General features: G+C 55.6%; 9 protein-coding genes across 9 annotated transcripts; 5 read left to right on the forward strand and 4 right to left on the reverse strand.

The window, feature by feature from the left end:
- The first annotated feature begins 418 nt into the window (after nt 1–418).
- Nucleotides 419–3,553, forward strand: TRIREDRAFT_122378 (uncharacterized protein). Its single transcript, XM_006966194.1, has 2 exons — nt 419–669; nt 745–3,553. The coding sequence occupies exons 1-2, from the start codon at nt 474–476 to the stop codon at nt 3,504–3,506; spliced, it is 2,958 nt and encodes a 985-aa protein (XP_006966256.1). The 5' UTR covers nt 419–473; the 3' UTR covers nt 3,507–3,553.
- A 309-nt stretch (nt 3,554–3,862) lies between these two features.
- On the reverse strand, nt 3,863–5,637 carry TRIREDRAFT_63774 (GTPase; the record flags this gene model as incomplete). The annotated part of the gene is made up of 2 exons (XM_006966310.1): nt 3,863–5,535; nt 5,610–5,637. The coding sequence occupies 2 exons, from the start codon at nt 5,635–5,637 to the stop codon at nt 3,863–3,865; spliced, it is 1,701 nt and encodes a 566-aa protein (XP_006966372.1).
- An 853-nt stretch (nt 5,638–6,490) lies between these two features.
- TRIREDRAFT_49112 (glutamate-1-semialdehyde aminotransferase) lies at nt 6,491–8,044 on the forward strand (the record flags this gene model as incomplete). The annotated part of the gene is made up of 3 exons (XM_006966195.1): nt 6,491–6,702; nt 6,776–7,268; nt 7,340–8,044. 3 exons carry the CDS (start codon nt 6,491–6,493, stop codon nt 7,949–7,951), a joined length of 1,317 nt encoding a protein of 438 aa, XP_006966257.1. The 3' UTR covers nt 7,952–8,044.
- A 253-nt stretch (nt 8,045–8,297) lies between these two features.
- On the forward strand, nt 8,298–9,014 carry TRIREDRAFT_63624 (uncharacterized protein; the record flags this gene model as incomplete). The annotated part of the gene is made up of 1 exon (XM_006966196.1): nt 8,298–9,014. One exon carries the CDS (start codon nt 8,298–8,300, stop codon nt 9,012–9,014), a length of 717 nt encoding a protein of 238 aa, XP_006966258.1.
- An 855-nt stretch (nt 9,015–9,869) lies between these two features.
- On the reverse strand, nt 9,870–12,003 carry cot1 (serine/threonine protein kinase; the record flags this gene model as incomplete). Its single annotated transcript, XM_006966311.1, has 4 exons — nt 9,870–10,176; nt 10,242–10,715; nt 10,770–11,270; nt 11,399–12,003. The coding sequence occupies 4 exons, from the start codon at nt 11,998–12,000 to the stop codon at nt 9,870–9,872; spliced, it is 1,884 nt and encodes a 627-aa protein (XP_006966373.1).
- Nucleotides 12,004–14,232: 2,229 nt separating this feature from the next.
- On the forward strand, nt 14,233–15,507 carry TRIREDRAFT_63780 (uncharacterized protein; the record flags this gene model as incomplete). Its single annotated transcript, XM_006966197.1, has 1 exon — nt 14,233–15,507. One exon carries the CDS (start codon nt 14,233–14,235, stop codon nt 15,505–15,507), a length of 1,275 nt encoding a protein of 424 aa, XP_006966259.1.
- Nucleotides 15,508–15,829: 322 nt separating this feature from the next.
- Nucleotides 15,830–16,812, reverse strand: TRIREDRAFT_108430 (uncharacterized protein; the record flags this gene model as incomplete). Its single annotated transcript, XM_006966312.1, has 3 exons — nt 15,830–15,889; nt 16,019–16,392; nt 16,533–16,812. 3 exons carry the CDS (start codon nt 16,810–16,812, stop codon nt 15,830–15,832), a joined length of 714 nt encoding a protein of 237 aa, XP_006966374.1.
- Nucleotides 16,813–16,954: 142 nt separating this feature from the next.
- TRIREDRAFT_108431 (uncharacterized protein) lies at nt 16,955–17,730 on the forward strand (the record flags this gene model as incomplete). The annotated part of the gene is made up of 3 exons (XM_006966198.1): nt 16,955–16,968; nt 17,206–17,358; nt 17,452–17,730. Coding segments are annotated over 3 exons (444 nt in total), but the record flags the coding sequence as incomplete, so codon positions are not given.
- Nucleotides 17,731–18,959: 1,229 nt separating this feature from the next.
- Nucleotides 18,960–20,124, reverse strand: TRIREDRAFT_122381 (uncharacterized protein; the record flags this gene model as incomplete). The annotated part of the gene is made up of 1 exon (XM_006966313.1): nt 18,960–20,124. One exon carries the CDS (start codon nt 20,122–20,124, stop codon nt 19,126–19,128), a length of 999 nt encoding a protein of 332 aa, XP_006966375.1. The 3' UTR covers nt 18,960–19,125.
- Between the last annotated feature and the right edge of the window lie 7,328 nt (nt 20,125–27,452).

Genomic DNA, 27,452 nt, shown 5'->3' on the forward strand with positions numbered 1-27,452 from the left:
CCCCTCTTCGAGCCTTGGAACATCCTCCATGCAAAGATCAACCAAAGCCCAAGTCTCCTGTCAGGTGAGATCTGGACCGCATTGTTAAGTCCCAGGAGGCCATATAGATAGTCACGTGACGCCATGATCAGAGCTGCATCACGTGATATCAACCTCGCTCGAATCGGCTCCCGAAGAACAGGCTGGACACTGTCGCGTCAAGAGAAGGATTTCGCTCATCAGAGCTGTGCATTTCCAAGGGCATGAAGCTTCTGTAATCTCATCTGTAGTAGTATGTAGTGATTTGCTTGTTCAGGCGTGTCGTCTAGATTCTAGAGGCTGTTTTGCGCGCTGCTTGCTCACGTATCGATAAGGCGCCCCACTGTCGACTTGCAGATCGGAAGCGCCTTAGCATCTCATTTCACATCAGCATTTTTCTGAGCAGGTGTGAGAACTTCACGCCGAGCAAAGAAGAAAACAAGAGGCAGCCCGTCATGACGAGCCTCAAGAGACCTCAGGGGTCGGACCAGCTGTCCCAGAACATCTCCAACAAGGTCTATGTCCGGTCGACGCGCAGCGGAAAGGTGCAGAAGATTGTCCGGGAGGTCTATCTGAGAACGGATATTCCATGCTCATCCAACCTGTGCAGGGCCTGCTTGAGCCAGGCACCCCGAAATGCGGTCAATCAAGGTGAGTTGCCTTCAATGAGCTCATGATTTCTCAAGCTCTTAGGGCGATGAGTGAGACTGACGGCTTTGTTGGTAGCCTTACCGTTTGTTCTGTCGGCCAGACCGGCTGGAACCAAGTCGTATCCGCAGGGTCACTACTTGGTTCCCGATACCAACGCGCTGCTCAACGCCATGGACTTATTCGAGCAGAGCTCGTCATTCTACGACGTCATCATCTTGCAGACCGTCCTGGAAGAGCTTAAGAACCGCTCACTACCGCTCTACAACCGCCTCGTCGGGCTGACCAAGAGCGAAGACAAGCGATTCTATGTCTTCTTCAACGAGTTCCGGCTGGAGACGTATGTCAACCGCGAAGCCAACGAGACCGTCAACGACAGGAATGACCGTGCCGTGAGGCAGGCTGTCAAGTGGTACGGAGAGCACCTTGCGCTGACCAAGGCCGCGCGGGTCCCGGCCGTGGTCATGTTGAGCGACGACAGGGAGAATCTCAGAAAAGCCCGGGAGCAAGGCCTGCAGGCTTCTTCGCTGGCGGACTACGTTAGCGAGCTGGAAGACGGCGATAGGCTCTTGGACATGATTGCCGAGTCACAGCTTCAGGCGCAGGGTGGCTTCAAGCCATCTACTCAGCCCCTGTATCCGGAGTACTACACTTCTTCGAGAATGATGACGGGGGTCAAGGCGGGCCTGCTGCATCAGGGCATCTTCAATGTGTCTCCGTATAATTATCTCGAGGGTTCGATCAAGGTGCCTGCTTTCCCGAAACCTTTGCTTATTCTGGGTCGCGAGAACATCAACCGGTCTATTGACGGCGACGTTGTCGTTGTCGAGCTGCTGCCGCAGGATCAATGGAAGTCACCGTCGACAAAGATTATCGAAGAAGACACCATCACGAAGAATGAGAATGCGGACACAGAGGAGCGCCAAGACTTTATCTCGGATAAGGAGCGGAAGGCACTTCAGGAGGAGGTGAAAAGGACACAAAAGGCCACAGGAGAGAACCAACTGCAGCCGACAGCCAAGGTTGTGGGCGTGGTGAAGCGTAACTGGCGACAGTACGTTGGCCACATCGACCCGTCAACGGCCAGCAAGGCTCCGTCACAAGGCCGGAGACTAGACAGCGTCTTCCTCATCCCGATGGACAAGAAGATCCCCAAGATCCGTCTTCGTACCCGCCAAGTGTCTGAGTTGTTGGGCAAGAGACTCTTGGTTACAGTTGATTCTTGGGATAGAGATTCAAGACATCCCGTGGGGCATCTGGTTCGCTCCCTGGGAGAGCTCGAGACCAAGGCGGCGGCGACCGAAGCGTTGCTCTTGGAGTGGGACGTCCAGTACCGGCCTTTTCCCAAGACGGTGCTCGATTGCCTTCCAAAGGAGGGCCACGACTGGAGAGTGCCAGAGAGCAAAGAGGATCCTGGCTGGAGAGACCGAGAAGACCTTCGGGATCTCCTCATCTGCAGTATCGACCCCCCGGGGTGTCAAGACATCGACGATGCTCTTCATGCCAGGCTGCTACCGAATGGCAACTACGAGGTCGGTGTTCACATTGCGGACGTATCACACTTTGTCAAGCCCGCCAACGCAATGGACACGGAGGCGAGCATTCGTGGTACCACCGTTTACCTGGTCGACAAGCGCATAGACATGCTTCCGATGCTGCTCGGGACGGATCTCTGCTCTCTCAAGCCCTACGTCGAGCGCTTCGCATTCACAGTCATCTGGGAGCTTGACGAGAACGCCGACATTGTCAACGTGCGCTTCACAAAGTCGGTGATCAAGTCCCGCGAGGCATTCAGCTACGAACAAGCACAGCTCCGCATCGACGACGCGTCGCAGCAGGATGACCTCACAAAGGGCATGCGAATGCTGCTCATGCTCTCAAAGAAGCTCAAGAAGAAGCGTATGGACGCCGGTGCCCTGAGCCTGTCATCCCCCGAGATCAAGGTGCACATGGAATCCGAGTCCTCGGACCCCATCGACGTCAAGACGAAGGAGCTTCTCGACACCAACTCGCTCGTCGAAGAGTTCATGCTGTTCGCCAACGTCAGCGTCGCCGCCAAGATCTACGAGGCGTTCCCCCAGACGGCCATCCTGCGTCGCCACGCCGCTCCTCCCAAGACCAACTTTGACGAGCTGGCCGACCAGCTGCGCATCAAGCGCGGCCTGGAGCTGCGCACCGACTCGAGCAAGGCGCTGGCCGACTCCCTGGACAAGTGCGTCGACCCCAAGGAGCCCTTCTTCAACACGCTGGTGCGCATCATGGCCACGCGCTGCATGATGAGCGCAGAGTACTTCTGCTCCGGGACCCAGGCGTATCCCGAGTTCCGCCACTACGGCCTCGCCTCGGAGATTTACACGCACTTCACCTCCCCCATCCGTCGCTACGCGGACCTTCTCGCCCACAGGCAGCTCGCCGCCGCCATCGGCTACGAGGCCGTGCACCCTTCCGTCCGCAGCCGGGGCCGCCTGGAGGCCGTCTGCAAGAACATCAACGTGCGCCACCGCAACGCGCAGATGGCCGGCCGGGCGAGCATCGCGTACTACGTCGGGCAGGCCCTCAAGGGTAAGGTCGCCGAGGAGGAGGCCTTTGTGATGAAGATCTTCAGCAACGGCTTCGTCGTGCTGGTGCCGCGGTTCGGCATCGAGGGGCTGATTCGCCTGCGCGACTTGGCCGAGCCCGAGCCGGAGAGCGAGTACGACGCGGAGACGTATACGCTTACGACAAAGGGCGAGAGGAGCGTCAGGGTGGAGCTCTTCCAGAAGGTTGTCGTGAGGGTGCATGATGATAAGGATGAGAGGACGGGGAAGAGGGGTGTCAAGATGGAGTTGGTGAGTGCGTAAAGGGGCAACATCATTTTTCTCTCTTGGAACGCGGATTTGGGACTTGTCATGAGTTTTTACCTAGAGAACTGCTACTAGAGTCATACTGAATACATTAAGAGATCTGTGACTCAAATAGGCTTCTTTTTCTGCGAAAGACCTGTACATTTTATATGTATCAACATATCTAATGCGTACATCCGGCCCCATGTCCGTTTGCTTTTCTTGCCAAACCAGCCTACAACGCCAAACTCGTGATGAGAAATAAGATGAATGAAACAACTGCCCAAGTAGTTTTGAAAAAGTAACCATTGCCATGTAAGAGCCAAAAAGGAAAAAGGGAAAACCTCGCAAATCATGATAAGCTTCTCCTCCCTTCACTGCTCCATGGCATCCCCCTCATCCGCATTATTACCAGCCGAATCATCGCCCCACAGGCCGTCGAGCTTGAACTCGGCCGCCCACTCAGTCACAATCTGCTTCTGGTCGGGCATGACGTCCTCCTCGCCGGCGTTCTTGATGGCCGGCTTGGCAGCAGCAGAAGCAGCAGCGCCGGCAGCGGACTCGACGGCCAGGACGGGGGCCTCAACCCAGCCCTGGATGCGGCCGTCGCGCCAGTCGGTGACGACGGTCATGGCGGCGGCGTTGATGTTGGGGACGCCGCCGCGGCCGAGCCTGCCGCGCTTGCGGGCGACCTGGACGAGGAAGTCGGTGGTGATGTCGCCGTCGGCGGCGCTGGGGAGCAGGGCGGGGATGTCGTAGACGTCGGTGAGCTTCTGCAGCAGGTCGGGCGTGGCGGAGAGGCGGCGCAGGAGGAGGCTGACGGCGGGGACGGGGTCGTCAATCTGCTTCGGGGGCACGGCGTTGAGGAGGACGAGGTGGGCGTGGGCCTCGGTGGCGTTCTTGATGGCGACGAGCCCGCCGGACTGCAGGGACGAGCTGGACGGGAAGACGACGCCGGGGGAGTCGAGCAGCGTCAGCTTGCTGTCGATCTTGACCTTGCGGATGCTCGTCGTGACGCCCGCCTCGGCGCCGGCCGGGCAGGCCTTGGAGGCGCCGCCGCTGCCCTTGCCGCCCATGCGGCTCAGCAGCGCGTTGATGACGGAGCTCTTGCCGACGTTGGGGTACCCGATGACGCCCACGGACACGGCGCGCTTCAGGTTGCGGCTGGCGGCGTAGCTCTTGAGCGCCTTGAAGAGCGCGGCCGACGTGCTCTGGACCGTCAGGTCGCGGTGGTTAAAGACGTGCGCGTTGGCGGCCGCGTGCGACGCCCGCACCGGCAGCGTGGGGAAGTACCGGCGCAGGTAGACGAGCCAGTCGCGCAGCACCTTGGGCGGGATCAGGTCGACCTTGTTGAGGATCAGGATCAGGCGCTTGCCCCCCGAGGCGGCGGCCATGACGCTGCGCTCGACCTCGCGCGAGCGGGTGCCCTCGGGATCGCGGGCGTCGAGCACGTAGAGCACCACGTCGGCCTCGTCGACGACCTGCTTGAAGACCTTGTCAAACGTCTTGCGCGAAGAGGCCTGACCGGCGGAAACATGTGCGCCGTCGTCCGAGGCGTCGCTGTCACTATCCTCGTCGTCGTCGTCGTCATCGTCCTCCATGTCGTCGTCGCTGGCGGCAAGCGACTTGTCGTACTTTGCCGCCGCGGCGCGAGCGCTGGCAATCAGGGCCGCCATCGGGTTCGACTCGTCAATGTCCTCGTCCAGGTCGCCGTCCTCGTCCATCTGGTCCTCGTCCGCCACATCGCCGTCGTCGGCCATGGCATCCTCGTCCTCCTTGGCCTCGGCAGCGGCGCCGCCCGTCTTGGCGGCCTTTGCCATCTCTTTCCTCCGCTGGGCCTCCTCGGCCTTCTTGGCGCGCTTCTGCTCAATCTCCTCCAGGATCTTCTCCTTGTAGGGGAACAGGTTGGGGATGCCGGGGTCCTTCTTCAGCTTGGAGCGCCATTCCGGGTTCTTCTTGGCCAGCTTGCGGTCTTTTCGCTGCTTGGCGGCCGAGGCCTTTTGAATCTTGTTGCGGAGGCGGGTTGTCGTCCGCTTGGACTTTGGTTCTGCGCAAGGGTTCGGTTAGCCGGATGCGTTACAGTGATTGATTGTTGATTGATGAGGCCAGCGTTGGACATACTCTTTGGCTTGTTGATACTGCCCGCCATTGTGAATAGTTGCTGTCAACGGACTGATGGAGATTGGCAGCGATGGTTTGCTCTCGAGAGACGGACGGCTCTCCTCCAACTTGGTGGTTGTTGCCGTGCTAAGAAAAAAAAATTGAGTGGGATAACGATTCTGCCGGCGCGGCTGCACACCGCCTTCCTATCAGCCCCACATGTCTGTCTACGATAGAGCGGCATCGCATTTTGGAGATTCTATTCTACCTAGTTTATGTTTTGTCAGTAGTTGACAAGAGTATCCGTACATGTAGGAAAGCCATTGGTTGAGGTTTGAAACCGGCAACTTGTTCGTGTTACCATGAGCCTCTCGTCATGAGCAGTCATAGGAAAATTACTCAATGATTTGTCAAGCATATACTGTAGGAAGTAGCTAAAGGGCGAATCGGTGCCATGAGCTCATCTTCTCCGCGTCTTAGTGACGAGTCCAGCGCTCCCAAGCGCCGCCTGAGATGCCCAATTGGGTAGATATTCGACGTGAGTTGCCTTTCCTGCTGCTGGACGAGCCGTTAGACTCGCGGCAGGCAAGCATTTGCTTCCGATGTCGGGCGATATGTGATAAAATCAACTCGCCATCAACACCCGTCCGAGATACAGTCTGGAGCCTTGCATGCTTTCATGTCACTGCTATGCCCGATGATTTGATGCCAATTGGTACTACCTTGGAGAGGCGTACCCCGCTTGAAGTGTCAAACTCGGTGCAGTATAAATGACATGGCACCGTCTCGTATATAAGATGCGTGGTGTTGACGACGATCCCCTCTCTTACAATCTGCATGGCTGTACACACCTTCAGAGTTAATTCTACTCAAAATCACATTCCCCCGCAATAACAAAAACAATGGCAGAAGATGCGTCTCAAAGGATATCCATTGCCCATCATGAAGCCAGGGCGCTCTACGTAGCCCGCAACCCCAGATCCCAGGCCATCCACCAAGACGCCACGAGATCGCTGCCCGGCGGCAACACCCGGACGGTGCTTTACACGGATCCCTTTCCCATCTGCATGAAGTCCGCTAAAGGCTATCAAGTAACTTCCGAGGACGATAAAACGTACGTTTTGCCCACAAGACATACACGTGTCAAAGTGTGTTTTCGTATGCTAACACGTATACAACTCTTGCAGCTACACAGACTTTACCGGCGAGTTCACAGCAGCGCTCTATGGCCACTCCAACCCCGTCATCCTTGAAGCCATCAACAATGTCCTCCAAAACGTGGGCATGAATGTCGGGGCAACGACGTCCCAGGAGCAGCTGTTCGCCAAGGAGCTGTGCCAGCGCTTTGATCTGGAACGAGTCCGCTTTACCAACTCCGGCACCGAGGCCAACCTCCATGCCCTGGCCGCCGCGAGGCTCTTCACCAACAAGAGAAAGGTGGTGGTATTCAACAGGGGCTACCATGGAGGAGTCCTGGGCTTCAAGGGTGGGAAGCCGGCGCCGAACAACGTCGACCCCAATGATTGGATTGTCGTCAAGTATAATGATCTTGATGCTGCCACCAAGGCCATTGAGGGCGAGGGAGTGGCCGCCGTCTTGGTCGAGGGCATGCAAGGGAACGGAGGATGCATCGTCTCAACCGAGGAGTTTCTCATTGGGATCCAGAATGCCGCTGCAAAGGTGAGCAATATCCAGCTACTACTACTATATAGATATATATATGCACGGCTCTCACACGGTTTCATATACAGGCCGGCGTCGTCTTCATCCTCGACGAGGTCATGACGTCCCGCATCTCAGGCTCCGGCTTCGCAGGCCTTCGCGGCGTCAAGCCAGACCTAAAGACCTTTGGCAAGTATCTCGGCGGCGGTCTAGCCTTCGGCGCCCTCGGTGGCAGGGCCGACATCATGGCAGCCTTTGACCCGAGACTGTCCACCTCGATTTCGCACTCGGGCACCTTCAACAACAACACCCTCGTCACTCATGCCGGCTACGCAGGCCTGAAGCACGTCTACACCCCCGAAGCAGCGGACAAGTTTACCGAGAGGGGGTCGCAGTTTTTGGCCAAGCTTCAGGAGGCCGTCAAGGGAACAAGGATCGTCTTTACGGGCCTCGGCTCCGTCATGTGCTCTCACTTTGTCGAAGGAAGTGCTGAGATCACGGACCTGAGAAGTGCGGATGATGTTCAGGAAAATGAGCTGCTCAAGGACCTCTTTTGGTTCGAGATGCTGGAACAAGGCTACTGGGTTACGCGAAGAGGCTTCATTGCGCTGGTTTTGGAGACGCCGCAGTCGGAGCTCGACAGGTTCGTCGACGCTGTGCAGGCATTTGTATTAAAGTATAGAGAAGTTTTGGCGCTTTGAGACGAAGTCGGTCAGTTGAAAAACTAGACAGGGCAACTCTCGGCGTCATTGCTCGTTGATAGTGTAGGTGATTAGTAGATAGAAGTTGAGTTCAATTCGAGTCGAGAGGACTGAAATATGGTGGATACGTAGGTACCTACGTACCAGCGCACCTGTAACTGCACGCTTAGTGGCCAGCCTCACCAACTGATCTAGCAGTCCAACTCGTCAGCCTCGCGCAACCTTGTATCTTTTTCGCCATCCTTCCTCGCCCTTCCCTCTCCCCCTCCCAATAACCACAACATCTTCCAACGCGCCCTCTCAACCTCCACACAACCACCATCATCACATCGAAATTTCAAGCGCAATGGACTACCAGAACCGCGCAGGATCAAAATTCGGCGGCGGCGGCGTCGCCTCCCACTCCGCCACAAACGCCGACCGCCGCGAGCGCCTCCGCAAGCTCGCCCTCGAGACCATCGACCTCGACAAGGACCCTTACTTCTTCAAGAACCACGTCGGCTCCTTCGAGTGCCGCCTCTGCCTCACCGTCCACCAAAACGACGGCTCCTACCTCGCCCACACCCAGGGCAAGAAACACCAGACCAACCTCGCCCGCCGCGCCGCCCGCGAGCAGCGCGAGGGCAAGCAGAACATTGACCCGGCCACCGGCCTGCCCGCCAGCGTCGCCGCCAACCTCACCGCCCGCCGCAACGTCGTCAAGATTGGCCGCCCCGGTTACAAGATTACAAAGATCCGCGACCCCGTCACCCGCCAGCAGGGACTGCTCTTCCAGCTGCAGTACCCGGATGCCACGCCTGATTTGGCGCCCAAGTGGCAGGTCATGAACGCCTTCACGCAGCGCGCCGAGGAGCCCGACAAGAACTTCCAGTATCTCGTCGTCGCGGCCGAGCCGTATGAGAGCGTCGGCTTCAAAATCCCCGCGAGGGAGCTGGATAAGCGCGAGGATAAGCAGTTTAGCTTTTGGGATCCCGATTCCAAGGAGTATTGGATCCAGGTCATGTTCATGACGGAGCGCGAGGAGCGGTTCAATGCTGCGCCTGGCTTGACGGCGCGGAGATGATGTTTTTTTCTTTTTTTTTTCTTTGTTGGTCTTTCCAAAACGCAGAGAGCATGGAGAAGGCAGACAATAAACATGCTAATCGAGAGCCTTCCTTCTATGGGTATTACGGAGGGCTCTCGATTACTACTTATTCAATCACGGCGGAATTTTCAGCACTCGCGGCGCACGCGATGGAGATCTTGGCACACAATCATATCACGACACATGTGGTAAGACGCTGTCCGTCTTGAGAAGCAGCGCTCGTGTTGGCTGACTCGCACCTCGTATAATAGCTGTCGTCTCCAAGGGCAGTTCAGCCTCGGAACGAGGCAACATCAAGAACAGGGCAAATTGGGTGAATTCGGCATTGGCGCAACTGGCTTAGGAACATCAAGTTTAGAATACCACAAGCACACACATGTACATATCTCTGAATTTGGACATTTGGGGAAAAAACAAAGTCTCTTTCCTGATGCTTAAATCATATACTATAGTGCCAAAGAATGGCTTCTTTCGCATCTCATATATCCACAGCTCTCAAACTGATTCCGGTGCATGTGAGGGAGAAGAAAACAAAAAGGATAACGTATCTTTCAGCAATATGTAAAGGGGACGCGATGTCAGCACAATTCTTTTTCCTCCTCCCAATGCCAAGCATTAATTACCAAACGCATTTCAACGAAACAACGATCTTCTTGATTGTATCAACCTTGGCTCTTGATGCAGATTGCTCTGTCGTGTTGTGGTCAGCCGATTAAGCGTGAACCCTCCCTTGCAAACTCGTCATCGTCTCATGCCACTCTAGTCGCAGCTCTAATTCGCTTCGAATTTCAAAACCTCTAGTGCATTGATTGATGGTGCCCTGCTTTTCATCTTTTATCGGAAGTTGTTATCGAACCGCTTGAAGGTATAGCCAATGAAGGGCAGGCTCATCTCGGGCGACTCCTCGGGGGGCTGGCCATTGCGGTTCTGGATGGCCTGGGCCTTGAGCAGAGTCGCGTTGTCGGTCTGGTCAATCTCGTCGGTTGGGAAGTAGGTCGTGTCAATGTTGGACGTCAACCGGGGCTCGAAGGGAGCGCGGATGCGGCGCAGGCTGTCAAAGTCGACTCCCCGGAAGAATGCGTGGCTCTTGATCTCGTGAGCACCGCCGCGTCCAAGTCGGTTCTCGGTATTGCAGACCATGCTGTAAGGGGGAATCAGCGACTGTCTGCTTCAGGAAGTTTACAAGGGAAAAGAAGCGACACTCACCTTCGAATCAGATTCTCTGCCTCAGCGCCCAGCGTAATGTCATCGGGGAAGTACAGAGTTTGTCTCCAGTTGACAATCTTGCGGTACGTGTCGTGGCTGTCCTCGGCACAGAACGGCGGCCAGCCCACCAAGCACTCAAACATGATGGTGCCCAGCGACCACCAGTCGCAGTCAAAGGTGTAGCCGTGGCCTGTGAAGATTTCGGGGGCAATGTAGTCTGGTGTACCGACGGTGGAGTAAGCCATCAGCCGTCGAGATCGTCTCCAGTCGTTAATCTGAGATCGGTTGCTGACTGTGAGGTTAATCTGATCAATGGCAACCGAGGTGCGGTCACGCGGGCGGTTGGAGCGGCCCTGCAGCAGCTGCTGGTAGTAGTTGTTGTCGTGCAGACGGTGGAAGCCCGTGGAGAGACCAAAGTCGGTCAGCTTGACGTGGCCGCCACGGTCCAGCAGGATGTTGTCAGGCTTGATATCGCTGTTTGCAAGGTCAGTTAACGAGCAGCTTCTTGCGACTGGCATGGGAACCTACCGGTGGATAAAGCCGAGCTTGTGGACAGCCTCAATGGCCAAGACAATCTCAGCAATGTAGAACCGCGTGATATCCTCGGAGAAGATTTCATACTTGATGAGCATGGTCATCAAATCTCCACCCGGCAAGAACTCCATGAGCATGTAGAGGAAGTAGGCGTCCTGGAAGGTGGTGTAGAGCTTGACGACCCAGGGGCTGTCGGACTCGGCCAGGATATCACGTTCTGAGCGGACGTGGGCCAGCTGGTCCTTCTTGAACATTTCGGTCTTAATCAGAGACTTCATGGCGTAGACTTTGCCATCTCCCTTCTTCTGCACCAACTTAACCTCGCCAAAAGCACCCTTTCCGATAATCTTGACGGTGTTGTAGTTTTCGGGCTTGTCCTTGGTACGCAGGAACCGCAGGTACTGGCCTTCCTTCCGGCCAGCGGTCGACCACAGCTGCTCCCTCCTAGTTGCGCTCTGGCCGGGGTCCTGCAGCTTCTGCTCCAGCTCATTCTGTCTGTTGTCGTGTTGGCACGCGTCAGTGGACGGATCAATGATGGGGAAAGTTTCGAGAGGGGGCGATTATGGGCTGGGTTCAGATAAAGGCAATAAGGGCAGCACTATGCACGAGGGGGTCGAACGTACCTTTGGTTGCGCTCGCGGGCCCGCTTTACGCTGTCCTTGAAGAAGTCTGCGGCCAGCTGAGAGCACTTCTTCTGGTTGCTGTTGGCATTGGTGCCGTATTTATCAGGGTTCCTCTCTGGGATGGGCTGGAACTCGGGCGACGAGACAGCGCCCTGGGAGGGCATAGGAGGCGCGTAGTTGCCGTAGCTGGCCTGCTGCCCCGAGCCGCCAGCAGTGCGCGGACGTCCTGACGACGGGCCTCGCGCAGCATATTGTCCTCCCCTCGCGGCACCGCCGCCAAGGTTCTGGTGGGAGAACTGGTGAGCGAGGCCCGTGTTCGGGTCGTTGCCAGCCTGCGGGGGGTAGGCGGCGTTGGGATAGTCGCTGGTGACGGCCTGGCCAGGATACTGCTGCTGGCCATACTGGCCCTGCGGGAAGTAGCCCTGCTGAGGGTAGCCGGCGCCGTAGGGCTGCTGCTGCTGCTGCTGCTGTGACTGCATGCTGCCAGACTGAGGACCCGGGAAGACGGGCTGGGGGAAGGTCGAGGGCGTCGTGGGAAAGGCTCGATCGTTGGCGGCCGGCCGTGAGTTGTCGAAGTTGAGGTGCAGGCGACTGGAATCCATATCCGGCGATAAGGCAATCAAATCAGATCGAAATCCCACGTCGTCAGAACAGAGGGCCGGGCTGGGCTGGGCTGAGCTGGACTGGGCAGGTGAGCAGGCAGGCAGGGCCAGCTGTATGCGAGCCTGACGGGCCTGGCCTGAGGGGTTGGCGGAAAGGGGGAGAGAGGCGCTGGAGACGCTGGAGACGCTGCAGCGGCCGCTGCCTGAGTGGCCAATTCGAAGCGAAAAGGGCGGGCTGGCCCAGTTTTCGGGGGAGCAGAAGGCAAGGGTCTGGGTCGCTGATTGGGGCGTGAGCTGTGCCGTGCCGTGGCAGTCTTGCAGCTTGAAAACAACAAGCACAGCTCCTTTTGACGATGGATTGGGATTGTGGGCTTGAAGGGTCTAGTAGGAGGTAGCATCTCAGTAGTACTAGTAGGGGGGGCAAGGGGGGGGGGGGGGAGAATGGGGGGCGGTCAACCGCGACAACGGGGCGGGGTGGTGCATGACGGTACTGGCGCGGTACTTGTCTGGCGCGGTGCAGCTGCGCAGAGTTGCGCGGCACGCAGTCGGTGTTGCAGGTATCCTGCAAGTCGCAGGGGCTGCTGCAGGTGGGCACAGTGCTGGGTGGCCGCTAAAATTGGCCGCTAGCAGCTTGGGGGACCTCATGATATGTCAGGCCTGGCGACAGGTCGACTTTGCCTGCTGATGATGCCGAGTCAACAGAGCGAAGCAAAAGGTTCTGGTTTGGCTGGACGGCATATGAGTGAGAATATTATACAACTGCTTTGTTTCAGTTCTGATGCCAAATGGGGAGGGATCGATGGGTGCGAGCACGGCTCGAGGCTATCACGGCAAGGGACAGGAACCATCACTGCCCGCATACCTAGACTGCGTGTACGACTGTAACACATGCAACTCCCGACTTCATGCTGCTAATCCTGCAAATGTAGGTTCGCTCTTGGATCTTGTTTATCTTGTTTCGGATTTCCTCTTCTTCTCCTACGTCTGCTAATCTTGTCCCGTTTTCGATCCGTTTCGCCACAGTTTCTGTGATGCCACTTGTTCATCATCTGCTAGCCTCTTGCCGTTTCCATTCAGGGGTCCAGCCTCCAATCCCGTCCTGTACGGCATATATTAGCCATCTATGTATCAAAATCAAGCCTCTCTCACCACCAGAAACAAGCCAGTCTTGTTCCCAATATCCCCGGCATGATTCCAGACGCTATAACCCGTTCTGCTAGTCATTGATTGGATCTCAGGTTGACCTGCAACGCTACTAGCTTGTGCAACCAGCCATGTCCTTGGTCAGAGATGGAAGCCCTACAGAAACCGAATCCCCAAGGAACCAACGCATTGTGCTACCACACCTACCACATGCCTTCCGCAGTTGTTCTGATAGATTCATATGCCCAAGGATTCCTGCAGGATTTATTTCGTCTAGCATTTGCCAAGCATCACTCTCTATCCAGTCTCTTGCAGTCCGATTATGCTCTAACCTGGCATAACAGGGATGACATGTGAGCGAAGGCAAACCCTTGTTCAAAGCAAGAACAGGGCTTAATCATCTTGACTACTCATTTTACAGAGTGTGACAAAGACGAGATTCAATCAACTAACTAATTATATGAGAAGCACTGTAGTTGACATGCTTGCCAATGATTATCCTCGTTTTGCTGTGTCATCGCAAGAGACGGGAGGCATGGCCGTGACCGTTGCACTGTGTCACTTCCAGCGGTACTTTGGCTTCAAAGGTTGCCCGAATCCCGACGGTCAACGTGAAGCAGGTCAAGGGCCAAAAGCAGACAAACTTGTTCTCATCTTGTCAGTTTATAAGCGGAGCGGTGCAATCCTTCTTGTACCTTGAGGGAGACTCCTGAACACAGCAAGTTGAACCAGAAAAGTCTTGAAAGGCTGGTCCACCATGTTTGGCGGCATTGAGGGCCACCCTTATCGCGTCCCGCATCCTTATCGCATCCGATTTTTTTCCAACCTCATGACAGCATCAACCTACGAGAGCTTACAAGACATCTCTAGTAATAATAGCTCGCGCACATACCCCGAACAAACCATGCAAAGACTCACATAGCCCCTCGCAACCATTCTATTACTTTTCCAATCCGAACCTCTTCGCTCTTTTATTCAAGTCACAACAATCCAGGCCGCACCACCATGGCCGACTCCAAACCTCCTCCCCCGCCGACCCCGGCCTCGGCAACCACCCCAACGCCTCGCCCGCGCAACCCCGTCTTCAAGATGATGGGCCTCCCGGCTCTCCCTCGCAAGCTGCCCTCCCGCAACTGGCTCATCTTCTGGACCCTGTCCTCCTCCATCGCCGCCGCAATCATCTACGACAAGCGCGAGAAGAACCGCGCGACGGCGAAATGGCGCCGGGCCGTTGCGCCGCTCGCCAAAGAGCCGCTGGCCAACGCGAGCCAGCTGCCCCGCAAGCTCACAGTCTACCTCGAGGCTCCCCCAGGAGACGGTCTGCGCACTGCTCAGGATCACTTCATCGAGTACGTCAAGCCGATTCTGGCGGCTTCGGGTCTTGATTGGGAGTTTGTCCAGGGCCGGCAGCAAGGCGATGTGCGAGCGGCGGTGGCCGAGAAGATTAGGAGATCCAGGAAGGCCCAGGAGCGGCCCGGTGAAGAGCTTCCTCAGACGGATGATGCCATCATAGAACAGCAGAGGAAGAAGATTGGGCTGCCAGAATACGAAGGCATCAAGGGCGACATCGTCATCGGCCGGCATACCTGGAAAGAGTACGTCCGGGGACTTCACGAAGGATGGCTAGGACCGCTCGACCCACCGCCATTGCCAGTCATCGAAACTCCTCAAGAGAAATCCGATTTCGAAAGCACCTCGACCGGGGGTGATCCCGACAAGAAGCCAGAGGAGAAGAAGCCTGAAGAAGAGAAAAAGGATGAAGCGCCGAAGCGACCACCGCAGCCTCGACCTCACAACTCCCCCGACGACTACCCCTCTGCCACGCTGCCGGCCAGCATCCCCGCCGAATTCTCGCCCTCCGCTCCTGTACCCTTCCCTCACCGCCTGGGCTTCCGTCACACGTTTGTCCGTCTGGGCCGCTTCCTGACACGCCGCCACCTGGCAGACGACATTGGCCGGGAAGTCGCCGCAGTCTGCTTTGCCGCAGCCCGCGACTGGCGCGAAGTCGACGGCCAATACGAGCAGCAGCTCGTCCTGAAGCAGGAGGAAGACGACTGGCCCAAGTTCGTCTGGAAGGACGAGCCGGAACCGGCCGACGACGCGGAAAAGGCTGGCAAGGCCGCCGAGCCGCCCAAGGAGCGCATCTGGGCCTCGCCCGTGGTGATTGACTCGCGCATCGCGGGGAGGATGCGGCGCTTCGAGATCCGGCCCGAGGATGAGGCGCGCGCAAAGGAGATTGTGGTTCCGGAGGCGGAGATTGAGGGATGGATGAAGCGCAACCTGAGGAGTCTGTATCATTGGGGAGCCAGCTCCTTTGCGAGCAAGCCCAAGGGTCCCAATGTGGGAAACTTGGATGATGATTGAAGTCGAGGAGCCTACGAGAAGTTGGTTGAAGATGTGCTCAAACAGAGGTAGGGTTATTGTGGGTTATCCTGTATCAACAAGCATGTGCTGTACGAATATGTATGAGTGAAGTGTGTGGATTGGATACAAGGCTTGAAGCTTGAAAATAAAAAAAAATCCCCACCATATTGAGAAATTGATTTATGGATGGATGACGGAATGGCTCATGATAGAGGGCGTATGTACACATTTACCTAGCTTTGCCAGCTGTATTAATATCACACGTGCAGTCTCCTCTTGTCACTCGAGCCGCGTCCAGTCTCTCGCTCTCGCATCCATCGTGTCAATCCTCGTCCTCGTCACTGTCCGAACCATAACTCACAAGCCCCAAGCTCGGCTTCTTCTCTTCCTTTGGAGGCCCCCCCCTTTTCTCACTCTCATCACCACCACCCTCAATCTTCCCCTCCTTCTTACTACCACCACTCTCAACCTCCTTCTTTTCAGGACCATCACCGTGACCACCCCTCTTCACCCCATCCTTCCCCTCAGCACCAACAGCAACCTTCTTCTTCACCCCCAAAACCTCCCTCTCGTGATGCCTCTTCCTCTTCCGCCCCCCAACAACCCACTCCTCCGCCTCCTCCCCCCCTCCTCCTCCACCTCCCATATCCTCGCTCGCCGTCAAAGATCCATCTCCACCGCTACCACCACCAGCGCCACCACTACCCGTGCTCTTCTGCCTCTCCCGAAACGCCTTCAGCCCCTCCTCAATCTCCCTCCTCGCACGCTCCTCCTCAGCCTTTTCCCTCGCCCTCACTTCATCCAAGAACTCAATCTCATCGTCGTCCAGCGCACGGAACTGATTCTTGAGCTTATTCTGCTCCTCAAACGCCGCCTGTTTCGCCGCTATATCCTCGCCAAAAGAAAAGAAAAGCACAGAACCAATCAGCAAATCCATAATTCCTCTCATCTGCGGTTCTATCACCAAAATTACAGAGCAAAAGCAATAGAAAAAAAAGGGGGAGGGGGGCAAAAAAAAAACAAACCTTTATTCGCCTGCAATATATCATACAAGCTCTGCTGCTGCTGTCCCCCTGCTTCCCCCGCCAACTCCGCCCTCGCCCGCTCCCTCTTCCTCCTCTCCTCCTCAAGCTCCCGCTGCACCGCCTCCCATTCCACCACGCTCTTCTTCTTCGCCAGCGGCTCTCTCGCTGCTACAGAAGAGGCGGCGGCAGCAGCCGTGGTGCTTGTGTCATTTGAGTCGTTGTCCGCGGCGCCGCCGCCGCCGCTGCTGATCGTCCCGCCGGAAACGAAGCGGCCAGACATGATGGCGTGTTAATTCTTTTCTTTTCCACAGCAGGTATCCCTTTCAATACTGAACTTGCGTGGCAATGGGGTTCGATATAAGTAGGTAGGTAGGTAGCTTCCGTAGATTTCCGCCCTAAGTCTTTGTTTGGGCTTAATCTAGGTAGGTTCGGTTTGGTGAGTGACTGTCGTGTACTGTAAAAATATGTAGTTGTGTTTGATGGTGTAATCGAAGATGGACTCGGGCGAGGAGGTACTGAGCGGCTCACACGATGAGATGGAAGGCGACGCGGAGAAGACGCGTGATCAGGAGCGTCTTGGCAGCAAATAACAAGAGCGATCACGAGGGAAGTGAAGGAGTATATTACATGTATCTTGTCAATGGAGTCAATTGAGCCAATGGATTCAATATAGTTGTGGACCAAAGACATGAGAAGCTCCAAGTCAAGTTCGGGGAACGAGTTCAGAGATAAAGGCAAATGTTCTCTCGGTCAAACGTTCCGACATTCAGCCGAGTCGCCCCTTGGCTCACGACGGAAGAGACGGAGTGGCAGCCACACGTTCAGAGTGTGTCGAGAAAAGGCACGATTTCATTAAATATACAAATGAAGGTCAGCCAGGGCTGCTCATCGGTTTAATTGTACTATAATGCCACAATAGGATTGCCATCGGAATCGCCAGAGGAGGCGTAGCCTTCTCGTCGACCTTCAGATTGCCGCCCATGCCATGACAGAGCCTCCCGTGATGCAACTTCTCAACCATCGTCCATCTTCCCGCACACCCACAAACGCTGCCCGTCTCTGTTGCTGCCATGGGAAGGATGCAAGCAGAAAACGTCTTCGCCCACCCATACCAACTGATCCGCTCACTCTCATCACCACGCCGCTCGCTCGCTCACTCGCTCGCTCACGATCTGCCAACCCGCTCCGCCAACCATGATCTCCACAACGACATGGAATTGAGCATAAGGATACAGAATATATCGCATTCGTGCGATGGAAAGAAATGAAAGGAAAGCTCATTAATCGAACAAAGAAAAGTAATCCCCTCACCACCAAAGCCAGGTCTCCTTCTCTACAAAACCAACCCATTGGAAAAAGGCGTCTTAACATCTCATGGAAGAAAACGTCCGAGAATGCATCCGTGATGCTCGACCAACCTCGGCAGATGCCGAATGATGTTTGAGAGGTGTGGTCGCGGGACGGCTGAAGAAGAGAAATCGGAATGACAAAAATGCGCCGCAAAGAAGAATAAAAAAAAGTATAGCCGGTCCAATCTTCCGTTTTACCCGCTGAAGACAATGCATGAAAAGCGCCCTCATAAAAACCCATTTTCACAGACACCGAATCCCACCACAGTCAAACAAGTATAGTGTCATATGTACTTTCCCCAAACTTTTGAAACTTTGTTGCTTTTGTTGCGTCGTGAACAATGTCGCTAGGAGCCAGCGCGGAGAACTTGGTGTTCCAACCAATCCGCAAGCACGGGGCGAAGCCAGCAGGAACACTTTCGACGACACGGTTCCGACCTTTTGTGTTTGTTTGTTTGTTTTTTTCTTTTTCTTGGTTTCAAGCTTCTGCCGAAAACCGCACTTGCTGTCGAAGGTGAGGAGCCCCCGAGTGTAGGCAGTGCAAAGACTGTTTTCCAGATCTATCCAGGTACCAATAAACGGTACCAATGCCAGGTCTATATGTGCAGCGCGCGCAAACGCAAGGGATCCCATCGAGAATGGTATCAAGGGAGTAAAAAGATAGAAAGACGTGATAAAAGAGTGGATAATGTTCGCTTCCGGTGCTGAACCGTAACGAGATGTGGCCTCCATCCATTTGGACCCGCTGTCGAGGCCTAGGCGAGAGGAACAGCAGGGTTCGCGATCTCGTGGCGGAGGCAGCAGACTCGTCGTCGTCGTGCCGAGAACATTGTGTAGTGACAAGTAAGGTGTCAATCCTGCGCCGTACCAAACCATTATAAAACATGTACCGTGAAAAGGAGAAGAAAAAGCCGTGTATAAGATAAGCCACCAATGACCACAGTGCCTGTGCCGTGAGTACGGAGAAAATTCCACAGAGCACGTTGAGATCGAAATCTGTCATGATGGCATCGTACAAGTGGCTGAAGAAAGACGTGCTGAAACTGAACGCGCGTGGAGGACTTTTTTTCGTGCCGGGGGTATCTGAAAAAACACGCGTCTTCTTGAACAGAGAAGATGGCGAAAACTCGTAGCCATTAGAAACTCGAAATCCGCACCGTTTTTTTCCGAAACCGAACAGAGAAAGAAAAGGAGGGCCCTATTGAAGCCCAGTTGAATGATGAAAAGGAAAATCGTTGCAAACATTAACCCATGACGGGCTGACCATATCCATGGGACATGAAGTAAGGCGTCTGTTTCATGGGCTCGACACAGCCCGAGCAGCTGCATTCGGCAACGCCGTGCTCCCATCCGCTGTGGTGGTTGTAGGGGTAGTGAGAGGAATACGGCGATTGGCGGTTGGGGTAAAACGTATTGTGAGCGGGAGGCTGGGGGTACCGGCTGCTGTACTGAGCAGCGGCCTGAGCGAACCACTCATTGTAGCGAGCGTTGCTGGAGGCAGCCGACACGGCGTACTCGGGAGTGCCATAGCCGGAATCCGGCGGAGTGAGAGGCGCGTTCCACGGGTTGTTGGCCCACGTGGTCTCGCGAGAGCGGTAGCTCTGCTGCTGGGTCTTCATCGCCTGGTAGCGCTCATACTCTGCGACCTGAGCCTGGATGTAGCGGAAGTGAGGTGAGCAGCGGTTGCTGTTGTACCTCGCCAGGTCGGTGTCGATGGCGGGAACCAGAGCAGCCAGACGCTCTCGGCTGGCCTGGGCAGCTCGTCGCTTCTTCATCTGCTGCCACTCACGCCAGTTGTCAAGCCAGGCCTGGTAGTCCTTGCTATGATCAAGATTGACGTAGAGCCGCCAGTTCATCGCCTGGAGCCAGTCATACTCCAGGGTGTTGAGCTCGGAGACGGGGATGCCGCTGACCTCAGACCAGGATCGGTTCTGAAAGGTGTTGTCGTCCAAGAATTTGCTGCCGAGGAGAAGCGAAACGGTAAGGAACCGCCAGACTTGACCCTCGGAGGCCTTGTACGGGCCCTGGCTCTTCATCGAGTTGATCCTCTTGGCGAGGTAGTTCATCCCGAGGAGAATGGTCGTACTAGGCAGTCTCGTGGAGGTGAGAATCTGCGACACAAACTTGCGAAACGGCGAAGTGACGCTGGCCTCCGGAGTGACAACGCGGGTTGCCATCTCGGCGACATACTCAGCCATCATGTCGACCTCGTAATCGAGGACGGCACAAACGCCTCCGGGCATGATGACGGTAGTGGAAGAGGTCCGACGAAGATCGAGCTGATCTTTGTCGGGCGATGATTTCTTGTCGAGACGTAAAACAGCTCGCGACTACGCACGGCTGTCTTGTGGATGGTCTCGGGACAAGAAAGCGAAGACGACGAGGCGGCGCGCGAAAGGAAAACGTCGATGTGGCTCTACTGTGACGCAAAAGCCATCTAACGGTGTATGTCGGTGGGTCGAGGGTACGACGAAAAGCTGGATGAGCGTGATTTGAAATGGGAAAGGAACCGTGACAAAAAAGTATCGCAGTGAAGCAGTCGGTCGAAGGATATGGCCGTCCAAGGTGCAGGAAGAGTTCGCTCAACGTCGAGTATAAACGTCGTCGTTATTCAACGGGGGCGAGAAGCGAGACCGGAGAAGAGATGGGGAAAGAAAAGATGCAAAGGCGGGATGGAGGAAAGCTTTTCTGTGCCAGGTTGTTAGTATATTAGTCGAAATGACTTGTGTGATGACAAGAATATTGGAGGGTCGGCGCGCAAAATGAATGCAAGGAAAGCGTTGCAAATCAGACGACACGAAATCGTGTAAGAGAGGAAATCATCGGACCAAAGGAGCCAGGCATTACGCATCAACCACGTTTCGCCACTGGCAGATAGAACAATGCCAACTCGTCAATCAACTGACTCTTCGTCGTGACGCAGTGCCGAGCAGCGACCGGTCGATGGTGTTGGGCATTGCAGTAGGTAGGAGGAGCGAAAGCAAGACAAAACAGAAGAGCCGTCTGGCTGGCTTCGCGGTGGGACAACGCGGTACGTTCGATGGGCAGGATCGCTGCGACGAGGGTCGGTGATGCAACTAGAAGAGCGGCTACTAACCTCTATGTGATAGAGAGGTCCCGAGAGGAGCTTTTCAGAACCCTCCAACGATGTGAACGTCGAACGGATGTATAGACGTGACCGGCTTGGGGGAAGCGGCCACTGCAGACAAGCCGTGGGAACACAGAGAAACGACCTGCACAGCAGCGAGCTGGAGGCAAACAAAAGGGATAGGCTCACGCGAAGAACCTGAATCCAGACGTCGACGAACGATGACGAGTTCGCGACGAGGCTTGTCGAGAATCGGCGGATTCGGAATTCGGTGGAGGAAGGGGAAGGGAAAGGGTTGAAGAGGAAAAGATGAAAAGAAGAGGGTGAGGTGTGGGAAGCAGAAAGCAGAAACAGGAGCGCGGGCTCGAGATGATGAAGGCTACGGGCGGCACAGGCGTCGTTAGGGCATGGCCTGGCCTGGCCTGGTATGGCATGGCATGGCATGGGCAAGGCATGCAGTGGGCAAGGATGGAAGGCATGGGCGGTGGGACACAGCGAGCGAGTGTGGACGGTGGGCAGTGAGTGGACAGTGGGCAGGACAGTGGACGGGCAGTGGGTAGCAGAGAGCAGCCGGCGCTAGGTGGTAGGTGGTAGCCACTATTACTGGGCGCTGGCCATGTGCTAGGCGGCTGGGTGGGAGTGGCAGGTGGCAGGAACATGGAACATGGAACATGGAACCTGCTGGGCTGGGCTGGGGCTGGTACCAGCGCGGGTACCGCTCCAGCACTCGTACCAAGCCGGTATTTAGTGGGCTCCGCGCCATGCACGCCTGGGACCAGCGGCTTTTTTTGGTCTCTGGCTCCCCGAGTCCTTTTCTGCCGCTTGCTTCTGCCAGTGCTAGTCCGCCCAACGTGCTTTCCATCTTTACCGCATCGTGGCCACAGGTACCAGCGCATGGCATTTGGGCGTGGCAGACAGCAGATGCAGGACTTGCTCGACTTGCCTTCTAAGGTACCTTAGCATATAAAGCATCATGGCGTGTTTATACCTAGGCGACGCTCCGGTGAAAGTACCTACGTTGCAGGTATTAATGCTACTAGGTACCTAGGTACTCTCCGATACGAGTGACTTCGGTTGTACAACTACAGCACTTGCATTGCGTCGTGTCGGTCTTTCTCCTTCCTTTTTTCTTTTTCGTTTTCTTTATTTTTATTTTTCTCGCTCTTTTTTGCCCCGGAGCTGGTGGGGCCCTCGCAGAGCCACTGACGGGACAACTAAGACTCAACGGAGTAGCGGAATGGGGGTCGCAGGCTGGACTGCCACAAAAGGTCGGGCAGGTACCCCGGGGCGCAGAAGGGGCTGGGACGGTACTTGCCCGCCGGACCCCTTCTCCACATCCTGGCGTCAAATGGGGGATGGGGCGGTTCTGGATAATTTTGCACTCAAGGGGGGCGCCAGAAGAAATTGAGCGCCGCCTGATTGGACACGGGCTGCTCCGCAAATACATCAGCGTGCCTCGCCTCCTCGCCCAGGTCACTTGTGCGTACCGCCAGTGCGAGCCATGCACCCAAGGATTCCGGTCACTACCTGGAAGGACGTGTAAGAGTACAAGAGACTTCGCATGAGACGCCTTGGACGTTCATTCCGCACATTCAGTTGTAGGGCGGCGCACCCCCATGACATGCCCTGTTCGAAGTACCGGCAAAAGTACATACTCGTACTCCAGACTCGTGCCCCTACTGCAGGCAGATGGCTGGGGAGGGTTGGGGTTCTCTTTGCTTGCACTGGGAGAACTTCTGGTACCTCCGGCTCAACAACCTGAAGTCCCGCCTGAAGCCTCTTTCAGGTTCTTCTGTGGTGAGGTGGGCTGTTTCCGGCACACGAGGGGCGTCAACGCAGTGCCATTGCCACCAGACGCTGGCTGGTAGTGCCTGCCTGTCCGGGACGGCTGGAGCTCGACTTGATTCTTGTTGGAAGCTGCGACCGATTGAACTTGAGCAACTGTGGCACGATGATTTTTTTCGTTTTTTTTTTCTTCCTCCGCTATTAGCTGCCCTTTCTCTGTTCAATTTTTTCTATCTGCGTTTCTGCCCCTATTCAACACCCAGGCTAGCACAACGGCCCCATCAGACGAGACGCCCTCACTTGGTTCAATCACTCTCGTGACAAGAACCAGAGCCGATGTTTGAGCTTCGACTTCCGAGCTTCTCGTGTGTGTGCGTCTGTGTGTGTATCGTACGGGTAAGACTCGACCAAAAGCCCGTGCGAGCTCTGGTGACTGCACTTTGGCAGATGCTTGCTCACTCACTCGCCCTTCTGGGGTCGGAATGACGACTCACATGCAGGCATCTTTGGCGACTTGGCCGGTCGTCTGATGGGATGTGACGCAAAGCAAAATTGAAGGGGTGGCCGGAACGGGCGACCCAAGGCGTGCCTGGAACAGACGTCCTCAGCACCGTCTCCAACAAAGCCGTCGTCACTCACTGCACAATCTTGTCAAAAGGGAATGGGCCGGGTCCACCAATCCGCCAAGTCCCTGGCACGGGGCCCTGTCCGTTCTCGAACGAGGTGTCCTATCTGCGAGTCACGGAGCGAACCCTTCTAGGCGCCTTGCTTCTCTTCTCGAGCTACCACCGGATCACACCAAGCAGTCGCATCGCGCTTTGCCGGAGCAGCGTTGTTCCCTGCACAAACACAGTGGTATTGGTAATAGCGCCAGCAAATGTTCATCTGGATAAGGTCCAAAGACCCTGCATTCTCAAGTGGGAATCGGCGCCGGCGCGGCGTCTTTCGTGTGAGAAGTCTCTGGTGTGGTCCAGTCCGTCTCGTCGACACTGCAGTGCTTCTCTCGTGGCGGTGCTGCACCCTCGCCGAGGCAGTCCAAGCCCTGATCGACACTTTGGATTCCTTGGGTGGCCCGAAGAAGAGCCCGTTGTAGTTCTGGTATTGGCCATCTTGCAGAGCGACGTCCAAGTTGCTGCTTGCTCTCCTTCCACAGGGGCGCTCATTAGGTACCTCACTTGGAGAGACTTATTGAATCAAAATTGGTCCACCGCTTTGCTAACCTTGTACTCACAGCCCAGGACAGAGCAAGGCCACAAACAACATAGGCACGAGTAGTGAAGGCTCTCGCCGCAGCGTCTCATGAGTGGTCCAGTCAGATTAGTTCACCGGCAACCGCCTCGATTGTTTGGTCCCATCCCTTGCTTGATTCAATCAGCGGCGCATTTGCAAGGGGGGTTTGTACTGTACTTCTGCCACATCAACAATCCTGTACAATGCACGCCTGATCGCAGAGTCTTCATCTTACCCGTTTCGCCGGGCTAGCGCATAAAAAGAAAACGGGAAAAAGAAAAAAAAATAGGGAAAAAAAAATCCGCCACGGTTTTAGGTGATGGAGAATGCGGAGAGAAATCCCTCAGATGCCCACCAAAAAACGACAAGTCTATTTTCCTGCGATGTGCGAGGTCAAAGGCCGATCAGCTCGTACGCTTCCTCCTGCCCTGGACAAGCACCAGGTTCATTTGCCAGGTACAGAGTCGACTTGCATTGTACGAGTACACATCCGAGTACGAGCACAAGTACTGTAGGCAGCCCTTCAGCGCTTTTGCAAAGAGACAAAGACGCGTCGCCTATCAACATTCTGAGGTGGTGGGCCATATGCAGCCAGACAACCAGTGGCAAGGCAATTTCTGTCCTTTCTGCAATGCTGTCCTATCCGTCAATCATGATTGAGCAGCTCGTCGTACGCTGTGAGTCAACTGGACAACGAACAGGGCGCTGTCCGCTGTCGAGGTGATGGGATTTCCAACAGACGCGCGATTCGCGCTTTGGCTCCGGCTTTTACGGCCGACGGCCGGAGGAGGCGAAAGGAGAATCGGCCGGCTAGTACTATGTAATACTGAATGTCTGTTTTTCACAGCTCACGAGGCGAACTGCGACTACGGAGTACTACTACTGGTGAGCGCTTTGCCGACTCTTGATGCACGCCTCGTTATTTTCCTGCTACTAGTCCACTAGCACATAGATACATACCTACAGCATGTATGCGTGCCTACGTACGAGGACAAGAAGTGTTTTTCTCCGAACACATGACGACCGACAGGCCAGTCCACCGTGCTGTGCGAAGCGAGCAGCATCTTGTTCCATGGGAGGCTGGCAGATTGATTATTTACCCCCGCAAAACCTGCAGGCAGTTGTCGCTGCTTTCAGCATTCTGTTCTGCGTACTCGGACGAGTATTACGGAGTGCCTACGAAGCAGAATCAATTCTTCAAATCAACTGTCCCTGTCTGCTGCCAATGTGCTAGAGCCGTCCCAGCGCGACTTGCTGGGACAGAGAAGGATGTGCCAGAAGAGGTGGCTGCGAAGCATGGGCACGTTCACTTTGTGCGTGGCCCTTCATTATCTCTGCGCGCGTTTCGCATTGCACAGACTACGCATACGAAATAAAGGCGTGGGAAATGGAACGCTGTCAAGGACAAAGATTCTGGCGCCGTGTTTTGATCCTTGACCGTAACACAAGCATCCGCCGACGAGGTCCCAGAGCCGTGGGTTTCAACAAGAGAAAGTCGGAGGGCGGATCCTGACCCTGGAGATTACTCCAATTTTAGACGGGCTCCACGACCTTGTCGCCGTTTGAGCTACGACGGCGCGGACAGCTAGCACAAGGCGGTATCGTATTGATGGCTCCTGTCCTTGTCGGTGCACAGGAGAGGACCGGAAAGTCACTGACACCGTCTCAGAAGCTGCCCAGCACTTGGACCGAGAAAAGATCTGCCACTTGGCCTGGGCTGACATCAATCAACCTGCCAGAGTGCTCGTTTCCAGCCTGCGAATTTCTCCTCCTCCCAGCCGAGCGATAAGAATAGGAGATCACGGGAAGCAGAAGCAGGGAGTGCAGATGCCGGTACCTGATGAAGTACTTGAAGACCTGCCCAACTACCTCCGTTGCTAGCACTGGTGAATCGACCCTTGCAAGGGCACGTTCTCACCTCGAAATCCAATTTCATTGAATGCGTCGACCCAGTTTCAGCTTCTCCTAACGTCTCGACGCCCTTTTCTCTATGTGTGGTTTGTTATTGTTTCTCCTGTGCTCTATGCGGGCTGACTTGATCCAGAAGCGCTGGGTCAGATGCCCAATCAACACGGCAGGATTGGCGATTTCGCAGGTCGACGACTAATGACGCTGAACCCCGTTCGCCGAACTCCGTTCAGATCGCGTGTGGACTTGGACATGGCGGTCAGGCTGTTACCCAAACGCCCTGGCGTTACAATACCTACGAGTACGGAGTACCGTGATCTCTGCTTGCAGCCTTTGGGACCATTGTTCCCTGCTTCAAATCCGACAAACAACTATCGGCCTTCAATCCAGGACGTCGTTCTTGAGCTCTTGCGATGGCCTGGGCCGGCTATACCAGTCCCATGCCTCCTGGGGACAGCTTGGGTACAGATCAGCCCGTCTCGTTTCTGTCGTGGTCACCTGTACATACTGTATGTACTCGTACGAAGTCTGTATAAGTTGCTATCGTGCGCCGTACGAGTACCGCACGCACGGCTCCCAACACCGTGGCTCACAGTATCTACACTATCGAGTACGAGCTTCACACAGGTTGACAGGCGCCATGCTAGAGCAGTGGTGCAGGATATCTGCCCAGCCTGCTTCCGTGCCTTTCTCGAGCTCATGCAAGAGTCTGGCATGCCGATGGTTGGGCAGGAAAATCGACCTGCAAACCATCACGCGCCGGTTGGCCAGTCTGCTTCCAACAGTTCGTGCCAATGTGTCTGGGTGGACCCCTGGGTGCGCGCGCGTATGTGTATCGTACGTATACAAGTACGATTTGAGACCGGGTACATGCCTGCATTCAAGACTGGTGAGGGCTTCAGCCGTACAGCTGAGATGAGTCCCTCATCAGTCTCGTAGTGCGATATCGACCGAGGTCCCGGTTTGCCTTTGCTAAGCACAACTTCTGACCTCGGTACAGGTACAGTACCTACAGGGCAGGCCTCTCGCATTGGTGTTGCTACAGACAAGTCGTCCTCCTTGTTGCACTCGATTGCGCCGCCAGGAGGGAGGAGAGGACACGCCAAGCCTATCCCGATACGATACGGATGACGACGACGATCATTCCCCATGGTAATCGACTCTCAGCCCCAGCTTCAGGGTCCTGGCCGTCCCAAAATAATCCATCGTCGTGCTTATGACTGCGCTTGTCCGGCGGTGGCTTATACAATATTTCTTCTATAAGTGTTACCGGACAGCTTACCAAGCTGAGTCTATGATGGAAAAGAGCCCCCCTTCAAGGACCGCCTACAGAAACGTGCATGTGGAGTGCTGCCGTTACGCTCTCGACGGACGCCTGCCCAACATTGAAGCCTTGGACGCCTCTGAACTGTTTGCGTATAGACTCGGGATGGCAGACGTGTACGTTGACGCTGCCAAACACGACCTAATGCTACCACTTATAGCAAAGTACTACGTCGACGTAATTCTTACGGTAGCGCCGCCATGCTACATAGAACTGTTGCCCGAACTGGCCAAAGA

This window comes from Trichoderma reesei (genome assembly GCF_000167675.1).
Source record: "Trichoderma reesei QM6a unplaced genomic scaffold TRIREscaffold_12, whole genome shotgun sequence".
In the NCBI taxonomy this organism is placed as follows: Eukaryota; Fungi; Ascomycota; class Sordariomycetes; order Hypocreales; family Hypocreaceae; genus Trichoderma; species Trichoderma reesei.

Bases quoted from the DNA above. Each gene is read 5' to 3' on its own strand.
- TRIREDRAFT_122378 (XM_006966194.1), top strand. From the start codon at position 474: ATGACGAGCCTCAAGAGACCTCAGGGGTCGGACCAGCTGTCCCAGAAC. The intron at 670-744 runs GTGAGTTGCCTT...CTTTGTTGGTAG, and splicing joins CCGAAATGCGGTCAATCAAG to CCTTACCGTTTGTTCTGTCG.